This window comes from Streptopelia decaocto, assembly GCF_964273445.1.
Source record: "Streptopelia decaocto genome assembly, chromosome: 7".
NCBI lineage: Eukaryota > Metazoa > Chordata > Aves > Columbiformes > Columbidae > Streptopelia > Streptopelia decaocto.
This window is the reverse complement of record NC_138661.1, coordinates 19,217,763-19,243,608: the sequence shown is the minus strand read 5'-3', so window position 1 is coordinate 19,243,608 and position 25,846 is coordinate 19,217,763. Positions and strand designations below refer to the sequence as shown.

The 25,846-nt window shown below is 36.3% G+C and overlaps 1 protein-coding gene across 2 annotated transcripts in view; it reads right to left on the bottom strand.

The window, feature by feature from the left end:
• EML5 (EMAP like 5) overlaps positions 1-25,846 on the bottom strand; it is a gene marked incomplete at both ends in the record, with an annotated part of 112,455 nt that overhangs the window by 78,586 nt on the left and 8,023 nt on the right. For both annotated transcript variants that reach the window (XM_082058071.1, XM_082058072.1), the window contains 4 exons: positions 3,253-3,438; positions 6,022-6,090; positions 6,640-6,738; positions 10,351-10,510. In XM_082058071.1, the coding sequence (XP_081914197.1) occupies positions 3,253-3,438; positions 6,022-6,090; positions 6,640-6,738; positions 10,351-10,510 (514 nt within the window). The remainder of the gene's footprint in view (positions 1-3,252; positions 3,439-6,021; positions 6,091-6,639; positions 6,739-10,350; positions 10,511-25,846) is intronic.

Here is a 25,846-nt window from a genome sequence, read left to right as displayed (position 1 = left end):
AAGTGAACTCTACAGTTCTCTTCCAACTAATTCTCCAGTCATCCCAACCTATTTGCTTTCAATTCTTCATTTCTACTCAAATTTAGACAGGAATCTGCTGGAAACTCTTCTACCCTTCTGTCTACAGTTCTTAGTATTGCTGTGACAGAAGACAGATAATCCGGCTTAGCTGTGAATTCTTATTTTGCTTGCTAAAGTTGCTGTTTCCTCAGTTGCTTATACTGGGACAGCAACTTTTTCACATTTAATTACTCTTAAAATAAAAAATGTCTTTTCAGCTAGGGTAACTGTAACAAAGATAGTCAAACTTTGAAAAGAATTCATTTTCTATATTAATGAGAACCACTGCCAACTGGATCGACTATATCCCCACATCACCAATGTGCTTATAAATTTTTTTTTCCTGCATCTCAGATACCTACTGTTCATGTGGCAAGGAAAGAATACATGGTACATTATGCGAATAATGAGACATGTTTTCCTTGAATAAATTTTCAGTTTAATTCAAGCCTGTTGAGGAGCCATGGTGCGGGAGGATAAACAGGCATGCAGGGACAACAATTCCCAGCACTAGCACACTGAATGGAAATTTATATCATTCATTTCTTTACTATGCGCACACTGTGCTTTTAACAATGTATGCATGGTACAAATGTTATCATTTACATTTGCATTTTCTTTTAAAAGAACGGACAAGGAGGACATGATTTCTAAAGTTAAGTACAAATTAACTGTAAAATATGGTAATAGTTTAGTATGGCTGCAGAGGTACTCTGATTCCATGCCACTACATTTTGTGTTTACAGTAGTCTGACGACATTATTTTTCAATAAAATATTACTTTAAAGGATAAGTTTTCATTTTGTTGGAAAGTAAACTTCCAGAAGAGTTTTTATTGTTGGGGTTTTTTTTCCCCAGAAATTTGATTTGTAGTGACTCTAATATCTTGTGAAAATGAATTCCAATGCCACAGACTAGTGCCTCTACTTATTTTTCAGTACTGCAGTACTTCAGTTCCATTGAGCCTAAAGAACAGAGCCAAAAATAGAAGGCTAGATGAGACCTACTCTAAGGTCACCTGAGCTCCATCCACTGACACTACTGAAGATAAGGAGCAGAGCACTTCAAATTTGATCTTGTGGCCAACAAAGAACTCACACAGCACATAAGGTAACGGAGCAACCAGATCTCATCATCCTGTGTTTATCAGCTCTCTCCTGCAGCACCAGACAGGATGGGAGAGTGTTTTCCTGATCAATTTTGGATAGGAGAAAAGTGCACCCTTTTCTCTGGGAATCCAGGTCTGCATATGCGATCTAAGCATTTTAAAAATTTCACTTAACTTCAACGTCAAAAAGTAAACGTCCACATCACCTTATGAACATGTATAATATAATAGAGTAGAACACTATTGAATACTAAATACAAGCACTAAAACCAGATCTAAAGGTACACGGTAAGAATCAGGGAATAACTGAAGGCTAAAATATGCCCTCATACTTTTTAGTTCCTCATTTGGGCGTTCTTGAATATTTTTACTTTTTCTATAGATGCATACAGGAGGCGCAAATGCAAAATATAGTCTAAGATGTTTCCCACACTTATGTGCTTCACAACTTTACTTTTGTTCATATAAAATACACTGTCACTATGTAGCTGTCTAAATACACAGTTCAATCCTTTAAATTATTAAAATGTAAAATTTAAATTATTAGTTAATTTAACAAGCTGCAGCCATCCTGAAAGTACACTTCTAAATCACCAGTAAACCAAGAGTCTCCTTTCTAGAGACTGACTGCAAACTCTCCAACATACATATCAATCATCATTTTTTGTCCCCTCCATTCTACCTGATCAAATCATAAAGACTGATTTCAATATTTCAGTTACATACATCATCCCATCCAGTCCAGTACTGCCAGTTAAGACAAACATTCTTGTAAGAAAGAATAATTAACTGTTATTGATTTTTGTCTAGGATTTCAGAACTCATATGGTTGTATTTTCACACTATTTTAAATTGTTAATAAGGGAAAAACATCTATTGTTTTCTAGAAAGTACATTGCTTTCCGAAATGAAAATCAACCTTCAAGCAGCAAATAAAATAGCTTCTTTAAGTTACCTTAGCAGTTTCATGCCTTGTAGGTTAAAACAACCAGAAATTGATTTGCTTTGTTTTAAAAATGAAACTTGGACAAGTTAGAAATCAAAACTTGCATTGTATTACCATATATGACTTACCGTATGCTTTGAAAGAATAATCATAAATACAATGAAAACTTACATAGCAAAAATATAATAACTTCATAGCTGCATTTAAAATCTTGATTAAAAGTAAATTAGAATCTTACCAAGCACTTCTGAAAAATTTTATTAAACTTTCACTTACATGTCTTCACTTTTCTAAGCTACATACTGTTCTAAAAATCTGAATTAATGCCGTAAAAGGCAGCAACATAGGATAAGGAAGAGTGACTGAGTCAAGCTAAAATGAATGAACATATGTGTCTACAAACGAGCTGGGTGTTTAGGCTTCCATTACAGTTCGTACAATCAATGGACTCCAGAGTCACGGAACAACAGAATAGCTGAACTTTGGGGAGAAGTCTGGAGACGTTCTGGTCCAAAGCCCTGATCAAAGCAGGATGAGGTACTAGCAGGTTGCTCAGGGCTGTGTCCAAGCATGTTGTGAGTATTCCAAATGGACAGAGATGTGGCTGGAGATTCCACAGCATCTCCAGGGACCTGTTTCTTTGTTTCAACACCAATTGCCTAAATACAGGAGTCCAGGCACTCCAAAATGCTTTTGGATTAACCAGACAGAAGCAAGTCAGATAAAGCAGATCCATATTATTTGGGGGAAGTAGCTATATACTCAACTCCAGTATATAAAATGTCACTATATATACCCACACATGGGTAACTGAACACAGTAATAGATGTCTACTTAAGGGTAAACTTAAACGCATTCCAGGTTCTGCTTGCTCAGTTCCCCATCAATGATAATGGGAGACAGTACATAAATAGACACCTAAATGTATTTCTCAATCTAGCATTCACTTTCTACAATGACAGCAACCTTAAGCAACAGAAAGCACAGGAAAAAAAAAAAAAGTATATTCAAATTAGACATACTGAGTCTCTATTATTGAAATTGTTTAGGAACACAGACCAGGTGATCTTGCACTGACCTCTCCAGCTCTCCAGAAATCTATTCAACATTTTATATTAATTTAAAGAGATATACTTACAGCATGTGCTCCCTGTATTGTCCGTACAAGGTTAATTCCTTTCCACACATATATATCTCCATTCAGTGCACCAGAATACGTCACTTCATCCCTTGCACAGGCTAGGCACAATATAGTTTGGAGATCACCAGTTTTGCCAAAAACACCACGTTTTGGTGTCAATGAATTGCCACACAAGCTCCAGAACTGCAAGATAAAGGGATTTAGAAAAATTTATATTTCTCTAATATCCTCTGATTTAATATGTACACCTGAAAGAGAAATACCTTACATCCAGAAGACAGCATCATTCATATTCTTTTTCTGACTTTATTTCTCCAGTTAGTAAAAAACATTTTATGTTATTATCCATCTTTCCATATAATGAAGATAGCAGACTGGTTGGGAAGGAGTTTCAGGGTATCAGTATTAGATCAAACTGAAATTCTATCAAATTATAATTTGTTAGTCAGTTGTATTTTCAGTCATCTTTGAAAAGTGTCTTATAATAGAATTATTTGACCTTTCTTTGATGTAAGACTTCTACTTTGCAAATGCTGCATTTGTATTTTATGTTACTTCAGGAATTTAAAGATGTAATCTAAGCATGTAGATTTCTGATGAGGTTACCTTTTGTTCTGTTTGAAAGCAGCTGGTTTTATTACAGACTTGCCACTTCTCATCAGAAACACAGATGATGCAAAGCAGTCATCTAACATGGACATTTTGAGGACCTTCTAATAAACCATTAGCACTTGATCACAGCAATCACATGAGAGCGAATTTCCTCCCAAGCCATCCAACATGTACTATGACTCCTACACTAAAGACATGCAAAGTCGCTTGTCAGTGCACAATACTTGCCAACAAACCTCCAGCTACGCTCTAGTTTCTGAGATCTCTGCAAACAAGAAACACTTGCATATTCCCTTCAAGTCCTCCTGTCCGAATATAAGTGTGCACTGGAAAGTCAACACACTGCTGGAGTAATCCAGCGCAAAATGTGAAGGCGTTAATGTCATCACTGCTGACAGGTTACTCTTATATTGTCTCAGCAAATTCCCTGTACACGTTTACAAAACTGTATTTCACAGCAAATCTCTCTGTTACCAATAATCTATGCAAAATTCTGAGCAGATACTTCAATTAATACAGGATAATCTAAGTAGTAACAATGAACAGATTTTTGTACCAGCAATACTGTAATTGAGAAATAACCATATGTTGACTAGACAAAACTGTCTATCTTAACTAGTATTTATTTAACCAAAGTACACAGGTCATAGATTATGTTGTCGCTTGAGAAGTAACTGCACAATCACTGCATAAATCAAACACCTAGCTCCAATACAGAAGTAGGTAACATATCTAAGCAAAGTAGTTCCGTATCCAAGGAAAGTAATTCCCTATTGTCAGTTCACTAGTATTACAATTTGCAAAAAATATCACGTAAGGAAAAAATATGATAGAATTACAAATATAAAAGTAATTAATGATATCTGAAAGAACAAAAACAAGGGATGGTTTAAGAAAAATAAACATAAACTGTTGCCTGATCCAAAAGGCTATACATTTTTAGGATTCAGATTTTTAGTCAATCTTTTCTCAAAGGAAACGCCAATTATTTTTAAAATGGTTTTATTATTTTAATAGCTTTGTAAAGCTTTAACGGTTGCGCAAATACAGTTTTGGTTATGTAAACAGATATATTTTGACATCATAAAGCCACTTTAAATATCCTAACTCACTGCTGGCAAATATCAGCTCACTATTGGCATAAAGGTCCTTCTAAATCCTGAAGCTCAAAAAAAAAAGATAATTATTGATCAAGCTCATGGAAATCTGCAAATGACATGCTAAACATTACACTAAATTGAAGATGTATCCAATCTAGCCAACACACTGAACACTTTTCCCAATAAACCCTTAATACATATTTATCTATAAGTTCACTGTGTGGAAAGCAACATATTTTTCCTACCATAGGAACCTACACATAAGAGTAATATGGAACTTTCAAGCTGCCATCTGCTGCTGTTATGTGGTAACACAGAAGACAACACATGGGAGAAGGCAGTGACTTTAGAAAACATATTTTATGGCAGTCAAGTATTGATAATCTGCTGACAGGGTTAAACCTCAAAAATAAGCTGCTTCTGCATGGCAGCTGGTACTTAAGGTCAAACAAAATATGAAAAAGACATGAACTGCCCAAATTACAAATCCTGTAACAGGTAGAGTGCTCAAAACAACAAGGGTATGAATAACAGCAGGGAAAATAAAATAATTTTAAAAGCTTTCTCCTTTCACTATATCCGCATATTCTCTCAAACTGTAAGAAACAAATTTTCAACTCATTTCACCTCTGCAGTGCAGCAATTCATTAATTGTTAAAGAATCAGAAACTTGAGTACCGGTACTCACCTTAAATGTTTGCACTCTGCCTTATGCTACTTGGGATTTCAAACAGTGTATTTTAGACAACCTAAACTTTAAATTATATTACAATAATTACATACGATGCTACAAGTGTTTCATTCTTTCTGCATTCCTTCTGTCAGAGCATGAGCTCTTCTGAGCAGAGATGGTGTTGTCCACTATATATATTGTAAAACATCTAGTGTAGTCAGGTATGGCCCATGACTGCAGTTCCTAAGAAGTAGTAATGTTCTTACAGAGGACATTTCATATTATAATTATATATTCCTTTTAGATTCTATTTTTATATATTTTCTAGAGCATAAATTACCGCAGCTTAAATATTTTATGAATTAATATTTATTTCATTACCTTGATGTGTTTTACGCCACAGCTGACAAGCTTGTTTGGCTGGTACAGATCCCAAGAAATATCAAATATCTGCATTTAAAAAAAAAAAAAAATCAAGTCAGCAGAGATGGTGCCTCCAGCATGGGCCAGTTAAAACAGTAAAAACTTGAAGTAAGTTAACAGACAGTCTGAAATGCTTTAAGTGGAACTATTGGCATGACTTTTTTATCCCCTCATTCAATACTGAAATTGCAATGAATAGCTCATATTAGTTCATTTTGGGTTTTTTTCCTAGAGTAATTACAACACTTGATAAAACAACATACAGGTTCATTTACAGACTAGAAAAATTTAAGAGATGATTTGCATTTTTCTTTCCCATATGGGGATTAGGGTCCAGGAAGTGCTTACAGTCTCAAAGCAGCATACACAAATAAACCGAGAGTTACACATTTTCTTTTAGAAATAAATGTATGTATCTTAAATATCTTCCTATATCTTAACATACATTCAAGCTTTATGAAAATCTATTTTCTAAAATGTAAAATGTTTTTTGTTCAAACATAGATCTAACATAGAGCAGACATGGTTTAACACACTCAAATTACATTGACAATCCAATTCTTTAGTTATACTTACTCTGTCTGTATGACCAGGAGCCATTGATAACAATTTTCCTTTTCTCCAGTCCCAGACACAAACTGTGTTTTTCGAATCCAAACCAACTGAGACCAAACGCTAAAAGAGTCCAAATCAAGGAAAAGTAACTCAATATGTTAGAGTCATAATTTTGAGTAATAACAAATTCATAACATATTTGAGTTAGAAGCAATAGTTAGATTTTGATATAGAAGAAAATGAATGATACATCTTATGTCAAAGTTTCCATAGATGCATGACATCACTATCATAAAGAAGATATTATCAGATAACAATGTATTTCTGATTTATAATGTTTAATATATAATTATACATAGCACACAAGGCAAGACGTTTGCAAAAAGGAATAATCTCACTGAAGTTAATGAAAATACATTTACCTTTAACTACATATAACTTGCAGAACTTAAGTATTTCTCTTGCAAGTTCAAGAGGTACAAAGAAAAAATATTTCCTTCAATCTTCTTGGAAATGAAAGATTAAAAACAGTTAAAAGTTTTAAGAGTCTTTTGCTTCATTCTTCAAAATATGTATGAGTAACTATTCTTTTCTAAAGCCTTTTTCAAACCAGAATCCAACAGGACTCTGAACATACACATTCCATGAAATCTTCAATATTCAGAAAGAGTCTGAAGCCAGTTAAACTATTATACCAGGAAGGATAAAAAGATTGTTCCAAGAAAATACAGACAAATAAGTCTGACATCTTCCTATGCTCTGCAGCCTCTCTCGTTTTCAATTGTAAAGATATTTTGCACAGATTTCTTGACAGAAACAATTGACCATATTAGCCAACAGTCCACTTTTACTATATCTGGTATCCAGTCTAAAGGCTATTTTTCCTATAGGAATTCTCAACAGAAAGACTAAGAACATTAAAGATTGGATGAAGAGTGACTTGAGTAATTTTGAGTTTTGTTTTTTTTTTTTTAAAATAAGTATTTTTGTTCAGTTTATGTATGAATTGTGACAACTTAATTTTGTTAAATGAAAGCTTAGCAAATCTTTAGGACAAAGTTCTTTCACTACTCAGCAGTTAATACCTTCACACATTAATGACAAATTTAGTTTCAATTTCTGTGTAGATTATCAAAGTGAGTTTTTAAAATCAACAGCAAAGTCCAAACTTAAGTAAAGTTTTTCCCAAAGACAGAAACCTATTCCAAATGACATCATTTCTTTACTATCTGAAAAGTTCCAAGATTATGAGAAGAAAAAGAAACAAGTTAAATACAATTGCTATCCATGCTCCCTATTTATTAATGCCAACTTAAATTTTTCAGATACTGCAAAGTCCAACCTTTTATTGCATCTCTGAAAACATTCTCAGAAGGAACATCGGTTCCAATTCCAGCTAGACTTCCACGCAGTTCAATTCTAGTCCTACTGCAGAATGAGAGGCGTAAATTCAAACCAGATTTGCAACTACTGCATATCCATCACAAAAAATTTGGGTGATGCCTTTCCAGACGTAAACCAATACACTGATTTCTCAAAAATGGTGATTAGATTATGTTCTCCTAAGAACTAGAATATCTTTTTAACAACCAGCACACCCCACAGTGGAGTGGAGCTCAGAGAAGAGAAAAAATACCCAGCAAACTCAGGGAAGAATGTACCATAAAGCAAGCTGAACTCCTCTTAACACCGGCAGACTGGAGGGTAACCCTGGGGTTGGATAACACAGCTGCACCAGGGAATCATCATTATGTTAACATAAATAACAAAGAATAATAAACAAAGAATAAAGAATGTCTTCCTGAGCTAGCCAGACCAGTTGGGCATGGGGAGGAGAGTGTGTTATGTGGCACAGTCCAATATGAAGGATAAAAACTGAACAACTCATTAAATAAATTTTTAAAAACAAACAAACAAAAAACAAACACAAACAAACAAATAAAAACCCCACCACTTTGAGGAGGGCAAGGAGCTTGACCTCACTTCAATCCACATATTCCTTCCCAGTGACTGGAGAAGCCCAGCACTGTGACACTGATCATATAGAGACCGGTAATAGGAAACATTTTTTTCTTGTGATTCATCTCTGCATTGCAACTGCTTGTGTTATAATTTCAATATATTGCTGTATCACTGTACTAAATCAAAAACCCATATAGCAAAAACTATATCAAATAAATACACTTAACATCAAACATTAAACCTTCTAAAATAACCTGGTCAGACACTCTGACAAATCTGGATTTAAAAGGATAGGCAAGATGTAAACAAACCTATTTTGCAGATCTTTCCAAACTGAATTTGTGTTTTACTGTATTTCCATATGGAGACAATTCTGGAGATGCAGATCTTGAAAAACCTGTATCCAGCCTTCCTTTGAGACCAAAAAATTATAACAAATGCCACAAAAAAGGTGATCATCTGGAAGTGCTGAGATAAGTGGACGGCCTAAATTCTGACCATTAATGGCTTTCAACATAAGAATCAGTATTGGGTACCCCTAGAACAAATCACAGATCTACACTCTTCAATATACACTGGGGATGCATAACTGCATTCTAAAAAAGAGCTAGGGGATTTCAATTCTGATTAGATACATTTTGACCTTAAATTATTAAGGCTGTTCAAGTGAGGAAATGACAAGAGTAACACAGAGAAAAGATACTCCTGTCAAGTACAAATTATATTCTAGAAAGAAGTTGACTCTACAAGTTGACTCCCTAAACAATGAGATACCTAAATGATAAAATCTCCAGATCATTCCAAAAAGCTCAAACCCTCCCTACAACAATTACAGCATGTTTTAATAGAAACAAGTTACAGCTATGCTTTCCTCTATTTGTGTTCAACAGAACTCCATTTGATACTGTCTTAATAAGCACAACAACTGGTGTCTACAACAGCACATCCTCACTTGAGAAAGCAATAGTAAGCAACAGACACTGACCTTTTTAGCAAGCAAAAGGAACTGAGAATATAGCTAAATCTGAATAACACATTGCAAGGCTGAGTGGAAGGGGAAGAAGTGCTGCATAAGACCAGGAGAGCATAACTGCAGAGAGGACTTCCATGGCTAATATACCTTCAGTTGCAACCTAGTTTGTATTTTGCATTTCTAATACATCAATGAAGAAAGCCTCTCTACTCATAGAAGCAAGCATCTGGTAAAAATTATCTCCCTTCTAAGTAGGAGCTCTGAGAACCAACTTACTACTCAGAGAATGTTTTAAAGTAACAAAATTATAGTCTAATAAAACCTTATTTTTTTACTCTTAAATCCAGGATACAGTAGTCTGAACAACCAACCAAAACATGGAGAGCCACCAACACATGCAAAATGCATGACAGAGAAGGGGATATTGCCTGGAGACATTTGGAGGTCAAGATCAGTAACAGAATGGGATTGCCATCACTTTGTGCACAAGACACATTGCTGCATGGGGGATGTCCACTGTCTCCAGCCACTTGGTGTAACCCTGAACTGTATCCCACAGACGACAATCTCTCCAACACCTCAGCTTCACTCAAAACTCTTTGAAGCTATACTTTTCCTGCCAAATGTGAATATTTGTCATTCACTACTAATGCCAACTCTTTTCCCCTCAGCTAGAGAATAAGCAAATAAAAACAGAGTGAATACACTTCCTTAAAAAAATAAAAAGCTACATAACAAGATTTCTGACACAAAACCAATATATTTAAGTGTTCGAAAAAAGAATATTCATTACATACCTGACCATCTAAATCAAAAGCCAAGCAAGCTATACCATGTGTGTGAACATCTTTCAGAACAGATACAGTTTGCACAGTGTATGAGTCCCACACGCAGATGTATGGTTCTTTTCCAACTTGACCTGTTGCCACCAACACACGTTCAGGATGCAATGCAAGGCTGCCAAAGAAAAAGATAAAATATTTTTGCATGAAACTTTTACATTTGCCTAGCTGGCTGCATTAATATTTTTCCTTAAAAATGATTTTACAATATTTTCCCATTGATAGTAGATATTAACAAGTCATTCTGTATCACAGATGTCACAATAGCTGTAAAATTCCCTCGATACAGTATATGCCACCACGTTTCTTGAATTTGAATCTTCAAGCCTTCTCCAATTAAACTAATTGCAGAACAGTCATTAATCCTCTGTCCCAAATGCAGAGTTTATTAAATTAGGTCAGATTTTCATGCACAAAAAATATACCTGTTTTCCCTATTTCTTAACATTTAAAAACAAAAAGGACAGACAACAAAAGTTAGTGTTTAGCTATCTACACATCTATCATCAACGGAGAGAGATACGCATCTCCAGAAGTATTTCATTCCATGTGCTATGTGAAGTCCTTTTTACAAGAGGACTGAACAGCCTTCTGATGCTCTCTCTCCACTGATGGTACTGCAAGCCAAAGCATGACTATTGCAGACTACATGTTATGACTAGACTTCAGATGACTAAACTGAAGCGAGATGAAGACTATCTTAAATGTATTAAGTTCAATATAAAACAATTAGGAATACTTTATTTTGAATCATTTCAGTTGGAGAAGACCCTCAGGATCGTCGAGTCCAAACATAACCTAACCTAACTCTGGCACTAAACCATGTCCCTAAGAACCTCATCTAAACGCCTTTTGAACACCTCTAGGGATGGTGACTCCACCACTTCCCTGGGAAGCCTGTTCCAACGCCTGACAACCCTTTCCGTGAAGAATTTTTTCCTAATATGCAATCTAAACCTTCCCTGGCACCACTTGAGGCCTTTTCCTCTTGTCCTATCACTTGCTACTTGGGAGAAGAGACCAACACCCTCCATGCTACAACCTCCTTTCAGGTAGTTATAGACAGGGATCAGGTCTCCCCTCAGCCTCCTTTTCTCCAGGCTAAACAGCCCCAGTTCCCTCAGCCACTCCTCATCAGACTTGTGCTACAGATCCCTCAACAGCTTTGTCACCCTGCTCTGCACTCTCTCCAGCACCTCAATGTCTTTCTTATGATGAGGGGCCCAAAACTGAACACAGGATTCAAGGTGAGGCCTCACCAGCACCAAGTACAGGGGGGACAATCACTTATCTTGTCCTGCTGGCCACACTATTCCTGATACAAGCCAGGATGCTGTTGGCCTTTTTGGCCACCTGGGCACACTGCTGGCTCATATTCAGCTGGCTGTCAATCAACACCCCCAGATCCCTTTCTGCCAGGCAGCAGTTAACATTGCAGAGAGTTTTCTTATAGTTCATATTTCAGAGTCTTTCAAAGTCCATAGCAGATCATCACAACTGTTCTGTCAAATCTGGGACCAAGCTAGAAAGCATGTTAGTCAGTAAGCGAGTTTTTTTGTTTTGTTTTGTTTTGTTTATGCAAGCAATCTGCAAGGGACGAAGTGAGGTCTGAAGATTCATAATTCATAATACAGAAAAGTAAAGAAGAATATATTCTAATACAAAACCAACCAAGCTACTTGATGACATTCTACACAAAGTAGGTACAGCAGGCCAAAATTATGTGAGAAATACCACATGTGAGACAGGAAGACAAAATTTCAAAAGTTGGCTATCTGACTAAAACATTTTCTTCCCTAACAAATCATAGAGGAATCATCTTGAGAGACTGGTGAACACAACCACTAACAACATATACTGAATGTATTTATCTTCTCAACATCACTTGGAAATGAGAAAGGTTGAGTACTTTGAAATGGTACACAGGTTTTGATACATGAACTTTCAAGGGCAGAGACAAGGGAAGTCTATAAACATAGAAGAAATGGCCAAGATAATCAGGAAATTAACAGATGTATACATTTTCTATATACAAAAAGAGCAAGAGAAAACCATGCTACAAGTTGCTTAATATTTCATAAACTCATACTATACCACATGATACGCTTTTATATTTTTTCTGTTTCAATAAAGCATTTCAGTTGGTTGATATTGCTTGACAAGTTCTACATGCACAACACTGAGAGGAACCTTTCACTTCAAAGTTTCTACAAAAGGTTAAGAGCCTCTGGACCTTTCAACTTTTATGTGGGAATTCCTCTTCTTTACTGCTCTGCATTATCCTCTGTACCAGGATCAAGCAACCAACATTTCCCTCCTCTTCAATTCCAGAGTTATTTCTCTGGTTCTACCCTTCCTTCTTTATTTGACAGAGCAACTTCATAATTAAAAAGCAATGCAGGAAGGATCCAGTAGGCAAAACCTCACATTTCACTTCAGTTTTGCCACCTAATCCTGACCGACACTTGCACATCTCCCAGAGCACACACAGGCAGATGGTGTATGCATGGGGAAAAGGGAAAAAAGCCTCTGGTGGAAACAAGATGCTGCATTTGAAAGGATCTAATTTTTACAATGACACCACAGAGAGAGAGAGAGATAAGATCACATGGACAATAAAGAAATCAAAGAGTAAGGGAATTAAAAGAATGAGAAAAAAAAAAAAAGATGGAGACTGAAACTAAGTGAAAACGTAAAAACACAGCTGTCATATGACTGGTTCATGAGCTATTCAATCCCACACTTTGCTCTGCTGTTAGTGCACTGTGCAGTTTCAGGCACATTAGAACCACCCACAACTGCAACTTTGAAAATGCTCAGGCTCGAGCCTGGACACACACATGTGCAGAACCCCCCCACATCACACCGTGCTTCCCAGCAACCAAAAACTAGCTTAGCGTGTTTTTAACTAACAACCAGAAGTGATAAACACAACACATCAGAGGTGGAAGGACAATGGTAAAGACACTGCCAAGGGCCAGGAAAACATTGTCCCAGCCCAAGTATGCCAACTAATTCCACTCAAAATGTATTAGGTCAATATAGAATGTTTCCTCTTTTTCTAGTTAATAAATGCCAAATAATAACTAATAGAAATATCATAGTATTAGTTCTTTCTATATCTTGTTATAAAATACTGTGTTAACAACTGAACTCAAATTCTGCCTTTATATGGGATAACGAAGCACAAATTAAGATCCAAAGCGTGTATTTTAATTACAACAGACGACACTGTACAGTTACCAATGCCCTTCCCCATCGCTTCAGTTTCTGTAGTAAATTGTGAACAACCTTTCCAGAGAATCACTGAAGGGAGAAGTAAATAAATATACAATAAATACTTTAAAACAAGAAGCTTTTTTTAAAAATTCCTATATGCAGGGATTTGTGGAGAACTGAACAGCAGAGATTTTGGCAGTGGCTGTAGAAATACTTACCTGAAAACACCTTCCCTCACCATTTCTTCCAGGCCAAAGAGTGAGGGACAGATTAAGGTACTACTTGCAAGTATTTTATCTCACTGGCTATCACAACAGATGGGGGCAGCATACTTATTCACAGAGCCCACACCAACAGATTTGGAAGCTGTTTTAAGAGCTGAGGCACACTTAGGGTTTTCTGCATGTCCTCAGGGCCCAAGTGGATGGACAGTGTGCAACTAGTGCGAATACCACCCCAATAGCTGTAAACTAGTAACACCTCTGTAGAGGGGTCTCAGAGATCTGACCCAGGGTATCCAAAGACAGCTTGCACTCATTGTTTGATTCCATTAACTGCATCATGCCCATGATCAATGTAGACCCTGGATAGCAAATCTTTATGGTTATCCATTTTGGGGCACCCATTCTAGTTATATTTTTTTTTCTGCACTAAGAAGCTATTTACAATGCATTGCTTAGGACTGTTTTAATAATGAAAGTTCCTGAAAACGTGAGTTGTATCAATGCTTTTACTCCAGAGGTTAGATCAAGAGACTATATTTTTGTATTAATTGCTATGCCTGTAAAGATTGCTTAATCACTCATAGTCCAAAGCAAAAACTGAAGAGAGTCTCCAGATTGCTTGTAACTGGAGTCTGATCCTTTAGTTTCAATCAGAACTCAAAATTTCAGACCTGGAATTCTGCATGGTACCCTATGGGTGTAATAATAATCAAGACTTTAATATTAAGGAAATGCATCTTGGTATCATTCTCTGTTCATATGAAAATCATGTAAATAAGTGTGGCAGTTTCTTTTCTTAGTGATGGTAAAAGCAATAGCAGTCCCTTGACTCTTTCCATGCTCCCTAAAACAGATCTTCTTGCATTGTTTCTCCTAGGGAGATTACTTAGTAGAAAGAGAAGCTCTCAGAAGGAGAGAACTCACGTTCTTTTTACTGGCCTGGTAACAAAAGCTGGGATGACCTATCCAGGTTAGACTGCTGAAACTGTGCTTGCATCTAGCCCACACAGCTAGCCTGTAAACTTGCGCCTGACTGCTTTCTTCTTCCTTGAAAGATGACTAAGCTGATGAATGAGATATCACTGCTTGTCCAAAAAAGGAAACAAATATTCCTAACGAGATAAGTTCTTCAGGCCCTCTTGCTTGCCTCTGGCCTTTCTGATCCGGGCTCTTCAAGAACAGATTTTAGAACTAATATAGCGTCTCTGAAGAATCAGATAAGGGAGATGTTCCACTCCCTTAATCATCTTTGTTGCCCTGCGCTGGACTCTCTCCAGCAGTTCCCTGTCCTTCTGGAACTGAGGGGCCAAGAAGTGGACACAATATTCCAGGTGTGGTCTCACCAGGGCAGAGTAGAGGGGAAGGAGAACCTCTCTCGACCTACTAACCACCCCCCCTGCCTCTAATACACCAAAGGATGGCATTGGCCTTCCTGGCCACAAGGACACAGTGCTGGCTCATGGTCATCCTGTTGTCCACCAGGACCCCCAGGTCCCTTTTCCCTACACTGCTCTCTAATAGGTCATCCCCAAAAACCTGCCTGGACACATTCCTGTGTAGCCTCATCTAAGTGTTCCTGCTCCAGCAGACGGATTGGACTAGATGATCTTTTGAGGTACCTTCCAATCCCTGACATTCTGTGATTCTGTGATATGAAAGAAAATGTCCAAACAGCAAACGTGACCATGAAACAAAGCAGGAATTAGGCTAACAAACTGCTAAGTCAAATTAATTTTGAAATTGGCTATAAGAAAACCTCTAAAAAATCTGCCTGCCACTATTGCAACAAAACCAAATAGCTGTACCTGTAGAGAACCAACATTTCCACTGTTACCTCTGAATGGCAGGTCTTTTCCTAGATAGATATTCAAAGCACGTTGAAATACAGTATTACAGTTTTAACGGTATACTGAAAAGGAGAATGTTTCTCAATTTAGTGCATTCAAACTCCTCTTCTATACTTAGAACAGAAAGGGTTATTTTTCCCTTGTAGAGCAGCACATAAGCATTCCCACCATTTTGACAAGATCCATGCACGGTACAATACCTACGTTAGATTAAGGATATTAAATATTAATGGCAGCCTATTAAAAAAACAAAAGGCAAGCATAAAAATTGTCCATACTGTGTCTCTTTGGGAAGAGACCAGAGACATGGACATGAGCTTCCGATTTGTGTGAGGTTTGTAGTGGCAGGGGATCCTGAAGGTAGAACAGTCTACAATAAACTACTGGTTTAGAAAAGAAATGAAGATTTTTCTATCTTTACTTGGTTTACGCTGAGCATTAACAGGCATTGATTAATACAGACAAGCTGCAGACAAGGATACAGTATTAAAGATGATGTTTCCTTAGCAACAATATTGGATGAAAATCCAAGAATATATTCATGTGACTACTCCCGAGCTTCACAAATCTAGGGCACCAGTAAAAACGCACAAAAGAATACTGCAGTAAAATAACCGCATCTCAGAAACATATTAATTAAGAGTTAATTTTAACTGGTTTTTTTCTATTAATAAATACAGAAGAATATTGTCATTGTATGTTTACAGACTTTTTATGTATAGTTGTGGATATTTTCTTATTTGCTATCATTTATACATATTTCCCTGGAAAAAAATGACTGGGGAAACTACAAACCATTTCTGTCATATTAAGTTGTTAAAGCAGAAAGAGCTGTAATCAGCAAACACCTCTCATCAAAATTTAAATAGAACAAGCCAGAACATGCTTACTTCCCGTGGAGAAAACAAAGCATCACGTAGCATCACTACTGGGTCTTCCACATAGTTATTGTCACGGCATCAACAATGTCAAATACAGCTTTCTGAAGATTCCTTAAATCACACATCATTCAGCTTCAAAGTAAGAAAGTCTGAACTGGAGACAGGGAGGGTGGACTAAAACTGTACATAGATTATTCCAAGACGCAGCTTATCTTATAATCATTCCATATTCTCTCCTCTCAGATCTTAATGTTTTTAGATTACAAATAAATGCTTATAAGCAACATGGAGAATTCTGAATTCTGAAAATCCCTTTGGGCTCTTATCTGTTCCAAAACCCAGTAGAAGGGAAAAGGAAAAAAAAAAAAAAAAAGGCCAGATGGACTTAAAAGAAAATGAAGTAGTTAGAGGGTGAAAGGGTGAGTACAGTAACACTGATGCAAAGTTCCCCACTCATTCAGATACAAAAACTGAGGAAAAAGATTCTGGGAACTATCTGACAGTTTACGTAGATGCCTATTTTTGCCTTGCCTAGTCATGTCCTGCACTGCTAAGGAAGGGATTGACTTAAGCATTCTAATAAAAGAGTTACCATCTCTAGAGGAGATTAAAAATAAAAATATTCCCCTTCTTTTCAAATACAAATGATTTTTCCAGTGCCAACAGGAGAACTCATGTTTGACAGGGCAGTGGGTGATGGTATTTTTCCAAATTCTACATGATCTTGACATTTTCATCACCAGGTTTTCACTATCTGAGGAAAGTTTCTTTTCTAACATGTCCCTTAAAAAAAGAAGGCAGCAAATTTACTTGAATTTTCCTAGCAAAAAACTCTTCTCACAGAAAAGTCAGAAATTTCATATACTCCAATATGATTTGGAGATAAATGTGCTAAGACAAAGTCCTGTTACCTTTCACTAGCTATTCACATAAAAGAAGCAATTCTGATTATAATGGTAAAATAACAAGGCATACTAAAGCCTGAAGGTAACCAAGGAATGGAATCCCACCGAAAAGAATATCCCACTTCCTTCTTTCCTCAAGAGACACTGCAAGGTCTTAAGACTCATTCTTTAACAACAACAACAACAACAACAACAGGAAAAGAAAAAAGGAGAAAAATAATACAGAAGAGAAAGGTCTGCACAAAGTAAAGTTACTGCAATCAGCTGTCAATCACCTGTCATCAAAGAGGGAGGCAGTCCTGCTCCTCAGCTCCTTTGCATCACTACATTTGATGACCTGAAAGGGATCTCTTAATGAATCTGCAAACACTGTTCAATTATTTGGTTAGGACCTGCCAGTCACAAAGATAGAAACCAGTTCTTCACTCCTGAATGCAAGTGCTGAAAAGTGTACAAACCTACAAAATGATCACAGATTAAAAAAACAGAGGCAGCCCAAAATTAAAGCGGAAATTCTGATTTCCCATTCTAACCAGTCTACAAGCTAAGAAACTACTTAATTTGCTTAAGTACAGGCTATCATGCTGTAGCCACTTAATTGTGTGGACACAGACAAGTATGGCTACAAAATCAGAACAGATTTCATTTCAAACAAACTTTTCAGCAAAATACAGGCTAGGAAGCATAACTGCATGACAAAAATTATCATAGTTCTAATCACTCCCATTTTTCAGTTCACAAAAACTCATTGCACCATTTCCTGAATTAGAAATTATTTAAGGTCAAAGAAGCATTTACTCCAAATCTTTTAGCTTGGAAAATTTCAAAAATTTATTTCCAGAAGAAATTATTTGGGATGCTTCTGACCTTACACATGAATTAAACTTGCTTGAGATACAAAATTTCTTGTTTCTAATCTTTCACTATCATAGTAAAACCCTTCAAACAACCCTCCATCCAGTCATCAAACAACCCTCCATCCAGTCATTACTGTTTGCTTCTTCTCCATAAAAGACTTACAACAGTTTTTATCTAACAGATTAATTTTCCTTCTATTATTTTTGAAATTTATACTAGAACTTCTAGTATTACATAGCAAAAAAAAAAAAATAAAATCACAGATTATACAATTTTCTTTAATATTTCTGAACAAGTAGTTTGAACACCAATTGAGTTTTCTCTCCTGTGGGATATATTACGAAAAACTCATCTGAATACATGAGAACTTATCATCTAAATGTTCAAGAGTGGAGTCATGGAATAGCAACAGCTTTTGGAAGGTTTTTCTTTTTTGTAGTAAGGTCACCCTGACAAATTTAGCAGTTGGCTTAAAATAAGGAATGGTGGGAAGATGGCAGTGATAGAGCTGCTGGTGAAATAAGCTGAGATAAACACAATATTCCGTGCTTCAATGGATTGTATTTCATTACCAATCCAAGAAGTTTTAGACCAGAAGAGAGCACCAAGACAATCTTCTATCTTGCCAACCCTGGAGACTGCAGATAGGCTAGATTACTTTCTGAGCTCTTGAGAACACCAAGCCTACAGGTATTTTGCAGGTGTTAGTCAGAAGTGTCTTCCTACAGAAAAGGAAAGTCAAGGACACCTGTAACACCTGTCTCAGATTCACCACCCCAGAATCTAACTTCATGCCCTGAATGGTGAAATGAGCCAGGATACCACCTAAAGTTCAGACAATATCTAAACCAGCATTTAGAAAAGCTATTAATAAAAAAATGTGATGGAGGCCACAGAACATAACTATTTACATGAAAGAGTGTCTGCTAAAACAAACAAAAACCCCACATGTACCAGATGCATAAACAAAACAGGAAAGAAGCATGTGGAACTGTTAAGAATAGCAGAGCGACTCCAAGGTCAATGTGTATTTGGTAGGCAGTGAAAGCTGTTGCACATGTGGGCTCACAAACTTAGTTATTAAAATCCACTAAAAATGAGAAGATGTATAAAGAGCATTCATGAGCAACACTTTGAAGAAAATGCACCTCTTCTGTTCTCAAATTATGTTTATCTTAAGAATAGTGATCCAGTTGACTATTCCCAATGAGGTATGGTAACGCACACTCATTAATGTAAGCATATTCTGTAACCTATGAAAGATAAAATTACAATTATTTGTAAATTAATTTATTACTGAATAATGTTCCAGAGGCTATTCATTTTTATGGTATTTCTATGGTGGAAGAAACAGCACTTGGTAAAGCAATAAGTAAAAGAGAAACCTACAACTAAAATGCAAATATCATCTAAAGTGCAACCTCGACCTAAAAAAAAACTAATAAACCAAACATTTACTAGTTCTTCAAATTTTCCTATTTCCCTATGTACTCTGGAAGACTATTTAGCTTAGATTGTCACACTCACCACAAAAAATCTTCAGGCAATTTCCAGATGCTGTCAAATGCTTTGTCTTGATCTAAGATAAAGCATCATTCACCTTGCTTGCTCTTGTAGAGGGATTATAAGCAGGGAACGAGGATTAACACAGTTCTAAAAGTCAGAAGAGGGTTTATACAGTTGTCAGCTAACCAAAACATAGAATTAATCCACTCATTCTGAGCACATGCTGTCTCGATAAAATGGAGACATCTCACCACCACTCAAATGACTAAAATGTGTAAATGTTTTTAAGTGACTTTTACCCTTAAGTATGTTTTGTTTTTTTTTTTCCCAATTGTATGTATGTATTATGTTTGCATGAACCTATATCACAGTCTGGCATTTTCAGGAGCTTTAGCATTAAAATAAGTTACCCTATAATTCAGAAAATTGAAGGGTTGCTGTCATTTTTAACATTATATCCAATTAGACTTAGTCAGAAGAAATGTGCCACCAAAACAGAAAGAAGCAAAGCAATAAAGTGATCCTTTTCCATCTAGTCTTTAGAACATCTTTATAAAATCATGTCATATATACAAATTTCACTCTCCAGTTCTGGTAGAGAAAAAAAATACAATACATAATCAGGACTGACAAGTGTGAGCTAGAGGAGAGAATACAATGATTTTACTAAACTAGCAGCACTTCGTAAACATGATCTTCAGCTTGGAAACATTTGCTTTGTTATTATGTTCGGTCCTTTGCCTCAGTTTTGTTTCTCTTCTGTTCAGTTGAATTCTTATAATTTTATGTTAAATATCTAATTTTATGTTAAATTGTATAAAGCTGATCACTTTGTTCAAAATGTCATTATTCTCTCCAAAGTTACAGCACATTTCTTTTGACTCCTGAATTCAACCTCCCAAGAAACTTGAAGTCACAGCAATCCTTGTGAAGAGAGAAGTTTGCATGTGAACAAAATGCCAGGGTCTGCCCAGGCATCCTCCTGTGCCAGCCACAATTCCTACCCGCCAGCCACTGATTAGGCACAGGTTGTTCCAAAAGGATGTGAGGGTGAATATTTTCTGAAAAGGGGACCTGGTTCTGAGATTGGATACACATCCCAGCATAAATTCAGTTCATAAGCTGAAATGAACACAGAGAAACCTCTTGGAAGTAATCTAAAGCATATGTTTAAGATTATTTTATTCCCACACACCTATCTTAAAACCTAGTAATCCAGTTTGTATTTGGATGGTCTAAAGTAAAAAATTCCTGTGAACAAACTGGCTTTTACCTCAACCCAGGAAAAGAGGCATTTCAGTTCACAGCTCAAGAGGAGTTATTACTCCCCTTGTATGAACCCACTGCTTTTCAGCACAGGAACATCATTCCAATGCAAAACAATGCTAATCCACAAACAATACCAAGCTACCTCCCAAGAAGTGAGGCCCCAAAAATATTTGGCAAGGATGACCCCGTGAATATTTAAGCAAAAAGAAGTTGGACATCACTGTTAGGATGGGAATTAAAATAAGGGGGGTGGGGGGAGCAGCTAAAATGAGAGGAAGCAACGCATGTTTTTAAAGCAAAAGAATCAGACTGATCTGGGCATACAGATACACATCTTGATCCATCCTGTCTGCAGGCCAAAGTAATAGGCACAATACAGAAAACTCCTCTGAAAAAGCTTAGAAAATCAAGCAGTGATATGAAATTAGAAAACCCTGGAAAACAGCTGGAAGGATTGTCCACTGTATCTTCTGAAGTAACGTGAATATCCAGGGCTTTCATAGAAGGATAAGCATCAGGCACCAGCTTACAAATCCTATTCAAAGGAAAAGGAGTCTACCAGGAAGCCTCTCCGTGGTAATGAGGATTGTCAGTTAAAAGAAAGTCTTTTTCAACTAGGCCAAGGAAAATTATTCTGCAGAATCTAATATTTCTTTAGAGATTTAATAATATCAGTATCCACTAGCAGCTAGGTTAAATAACAAGAAAAACTACTTATCTAACAGAAATGGTCACACAAAGACCATATTTTTTTTAATGCAGCATAGAAGTGGAATAGCTCACCTATCACCAAAATAATAGATATGTCAGGATGAGGTCTTCAAAGGACAGATTATCTTCATGTTCACAGGCTGATGAAGATGTCTCCAAGAGCGATTTCATTCAACTCAGATACCAGCTACTATAGAATAACAAAGTTTGTCCACTTTCTTAGTAATGCTGACATCATTTTTGTCATTTTCATGACCAAAATTGAAGCAGAAAGACAAAAACTTGAAACTAAAGTAAAGGTGGTCAATCCCAAAAACATTGCAGGGATTTGTTGTCAGATGGTACACACACTGGAATTGTTTGTGGTTCCTATCTTTTGCAATATATAACTGATAGGTATTATAAACGTGGCTTAAAAATTCAATCACCTCTTTTGTCACTAAGAGTTAAGGCAAACTTGGCTGTTTCTGACCTTTTCTCTACAAATCGAGCAGTACATTTTGAAAGTCTTTTACTACCACATTACCTACAACAGCAATACAAATAATGATATTGGTTATTTCTTGTAGAAATGAAAGTCCTTTGTAGCCATGGGAGCAATCAGAGCAATGTGTGCCCTAATGCAAGTGATTTATATGTATCTATAACATTCTGTAAGGTGCTTCATTGATGCACCAGGGAAAGTCCACACTACACCAGACGGCACTCACACCAGAACCTCACTGTGCAGAAAATCTTGACCATATGTATTTTGAAGAGAACATTCAATAGCATCTAGGGTAAATATTCAACTGAATTATTAAGATGGCCAGGGGAACTTTCACACTGTGCCACATAAGTTCAAGAAAATTTATTTTTCTTCTCAAGTTACTTGAAGTGCTCACTAACTTTGTCTACCAGGTGAAAATACCAAAAGCAACACCCTATTCCAAGTCAAATATCTTGTGAATAAATCAATTTCATTGATGATACTATAACAGCATTAAAATTTTAAGGCTATCTTAAGAAAAATGAATTTTAAATTGAGCATATGACTGATCCTTATCAGTCCAGATTAGACAGTTCTGCCACTTTTGAATAATAAATTATTTTTCTTTTAAATTCCTTGATGCTAGACAGAATTGCTGTCCTAAATCACAAGTGTAACTCTGTAAGTGATACAATAATATTTTGAAAAACTCTGTGAACTACACTTTAAAGTAAAAAATAACCCTTGAGATATTATAAAACATAAAACTAAATTCTCCAGCTTTTTTAGTCTTATGTCAATGTCTGCTTAAACTTTAAAACCTCAAAACTGTAGATAACATAAAACTAGAAATAACTTCTTGTAATTTTTGTTGTTTGGAGAAGGCTTTATAATTATTTCAGGTTTTGTTTCAAGCAATGTATGTTTTTTGAAAAGCCTACAGTGCTCATGTTAGTAATTACAGTAAAATCTAAACTCATTTTTTGATATGTCAGATGGAACTTGCATACTATGTTTTTCAATCTAAAACACTTAAGGGGAAAAAAATAAATCAGCTCTTAAATAATTAACTTTTAAACCCCTGAAGTTTATTTTATGTCTTAACTGAAACTTTAAATTTTGCATCTAATAAAAAAAATAAAAATAAATTAAAAAAACCTCACCACATTTGACTTCAGGCAAATCCTTCAAAAGAATTATTTTATTCAAACATGCTAAGCTACTGCTAGACAGTGCATATCACTGTAATAATAACATTGTAAACAGAATAATAAGTTCACTTCATAATGCTGTTAAAAATCAGCCAGGAACATAATCTGCTTTGCTATCTATATGACAAGAATGACCAACAAATTAAAATATTGAAAATATAGGTAATCAGAAACATAATTGCGTTGATTGCAACTTGGAAAAGCTAAACGATTAGGGCAGACCTCAAAATTTCTATATTAAATATTTTGAAAATTTTAATTATCAAATATTATTAAGGCATTTGTTATATTTCCTGTTCTCCTCTGACATAGTCCTACAGCCTCATGTTGTCACATTACTTCTGAGAAAAAGAGCCAAGTCCCAAATCAAGAGAAGAATTTCCCACAGCACCAAGATGTTTTCCCATTTAAGTATTGAACTGATCTGACCCTGCCTGTGAGTGCTGACAGAATCAGATCAGAAGGTGATGTGACTACTGGCTATGGAAAGCATGATGCATGAAGGCAAGCTCATAAGCCTGTAGCTCCTTGCTGTGTCGATCTACTTTAATCAACTTCCAGTATGTCTTAGGTGTTCAATTCTGGTTGGATATTTTTGGTATTTCTATTCATGTAGTTCTTATTTGGAAAAATAAAGTTTTCAGTGGTATGCAGGCATACTAAACAACAGGCACACTCCAGTGAAATTTCAAAACTGAATCCAGGAAATATTTTATTCTGTATTCCTAAAATATTTTCATTTTATCAAACCAAATCCAAGCAAAAGATATTTTTAAAAGATAACACACAAAGCTCTCAATAATGAAAATTTGTCAATAAATCCCTCACAGAACATCCTCATGTCTGGTACAGCACATGTTCCAGAACAGCTCTAGAACTACCAAGAATAGTTGGTTTTCCTCAAGAAAAAGCAGATCATTCTCTCTCCTCGCTCCTTCTGATCGATTTAAGATAGGAACACATGTCTTCCCTCCAGACTGGTAAGCATTTGACAATGCGAGATCACGTAACATGAAAAGCTGGACAGAGCTTAACTGTGACCTTGTCCTTGTGAACCATGGCATAAAATCCAGTGGCCAGTAACTATTGTACTTCTTGTCCTTGCAACTGCTTCTGCTGTAAGAAATGCCATTTTGAGTGATAGACAGTCAAAAGATACTTGAGCTAGAGGGTCAGAGGAGAACTGATTAGTTTAATTACAACATAATTTAAGTCCCATTAAGTCATGAGTTTTTTAATGGAGGTTAATACACTGACTATGCCCTTAAAGAATATCTGGAGATGACATAGTGAGAGTAGACAGATTTATCTCTAGAATAAACAAAACAAGCATGTGTGACAACCTTGAAGCATTCCCCCCATCCTTAGCAGAACAAAGGGCTATGTTATGCCTTAAACATCTGGTTTTTGTTACTTCACGAGGAAAAGATAGATGACACCTCGTCTTATCTTTCCCGAGGTTTTATGGCCATGGAGGCAGACACCTCGTAAGATAAAGGAAATTAAGTGTTGCTGTGAAAGGTTTCATGGCCTAATTGGGATGATAGAGATGAGCCATCTGATGGACAACCAACTACCAGAAGAAACCATGAACCAACAGCTACCCTTGATGGGCAAATCAACTCACTTCTGGTCAGTACTGTGAACTTTCCCGCAGTTTGAAGATCCCAGACCCATTTCCAGAAGAGTCTTCCTAATTAGCATGAAGAGCAAACAGAGGGAGGAGATGAACCGCCCTCTCCTATCTTGCGTGTAAATAAACTGGTTTATAAAGCAAACTCACACATGGTATGAAGTGACAGCATGTAAATCTTCAACACGTCCCCCCTCTTCAGAGGTTGTCACAGGACCGATGTACCTGTGGAGTGGTGATATCTTACTCTCTCTCTGTTATCTTAGTTTTCCTTCTCACTCTCTCTCTGTTATCTTAGTTTTCCTTCTCGCTCTCTCTTTTCCTTTTTCTTGAACATATGCTGTCAATGTATTAAGTTTTGTGATATGATAACATACTTATGCCAAGTCACTAATCGCTGTAATTTGTACTACACCATGTACTTTTAGTAAATTCATAATTGAACTGGACCACCAGAGTGATTGTCTGTCATTCACTTAGCTTCACTGCGCAAAAATACCCAGAGCTAACTCACACCTGATCTCATCTGTTGAGTCAGGGCACATGTCACATTCAGAGTTAAATCATCTCTCATCCCATCTGTTGGGACGGGACAGCAAGGGACCATATAAGCCTAAAAAAAAAATAAGGAGAATACTTGATTTTTAAGTTGCAAATCCAAACTCTTTTGGGAAAAACAAAACAAACCAAATAATCAGTCCCTCAAAATATTGTTTTG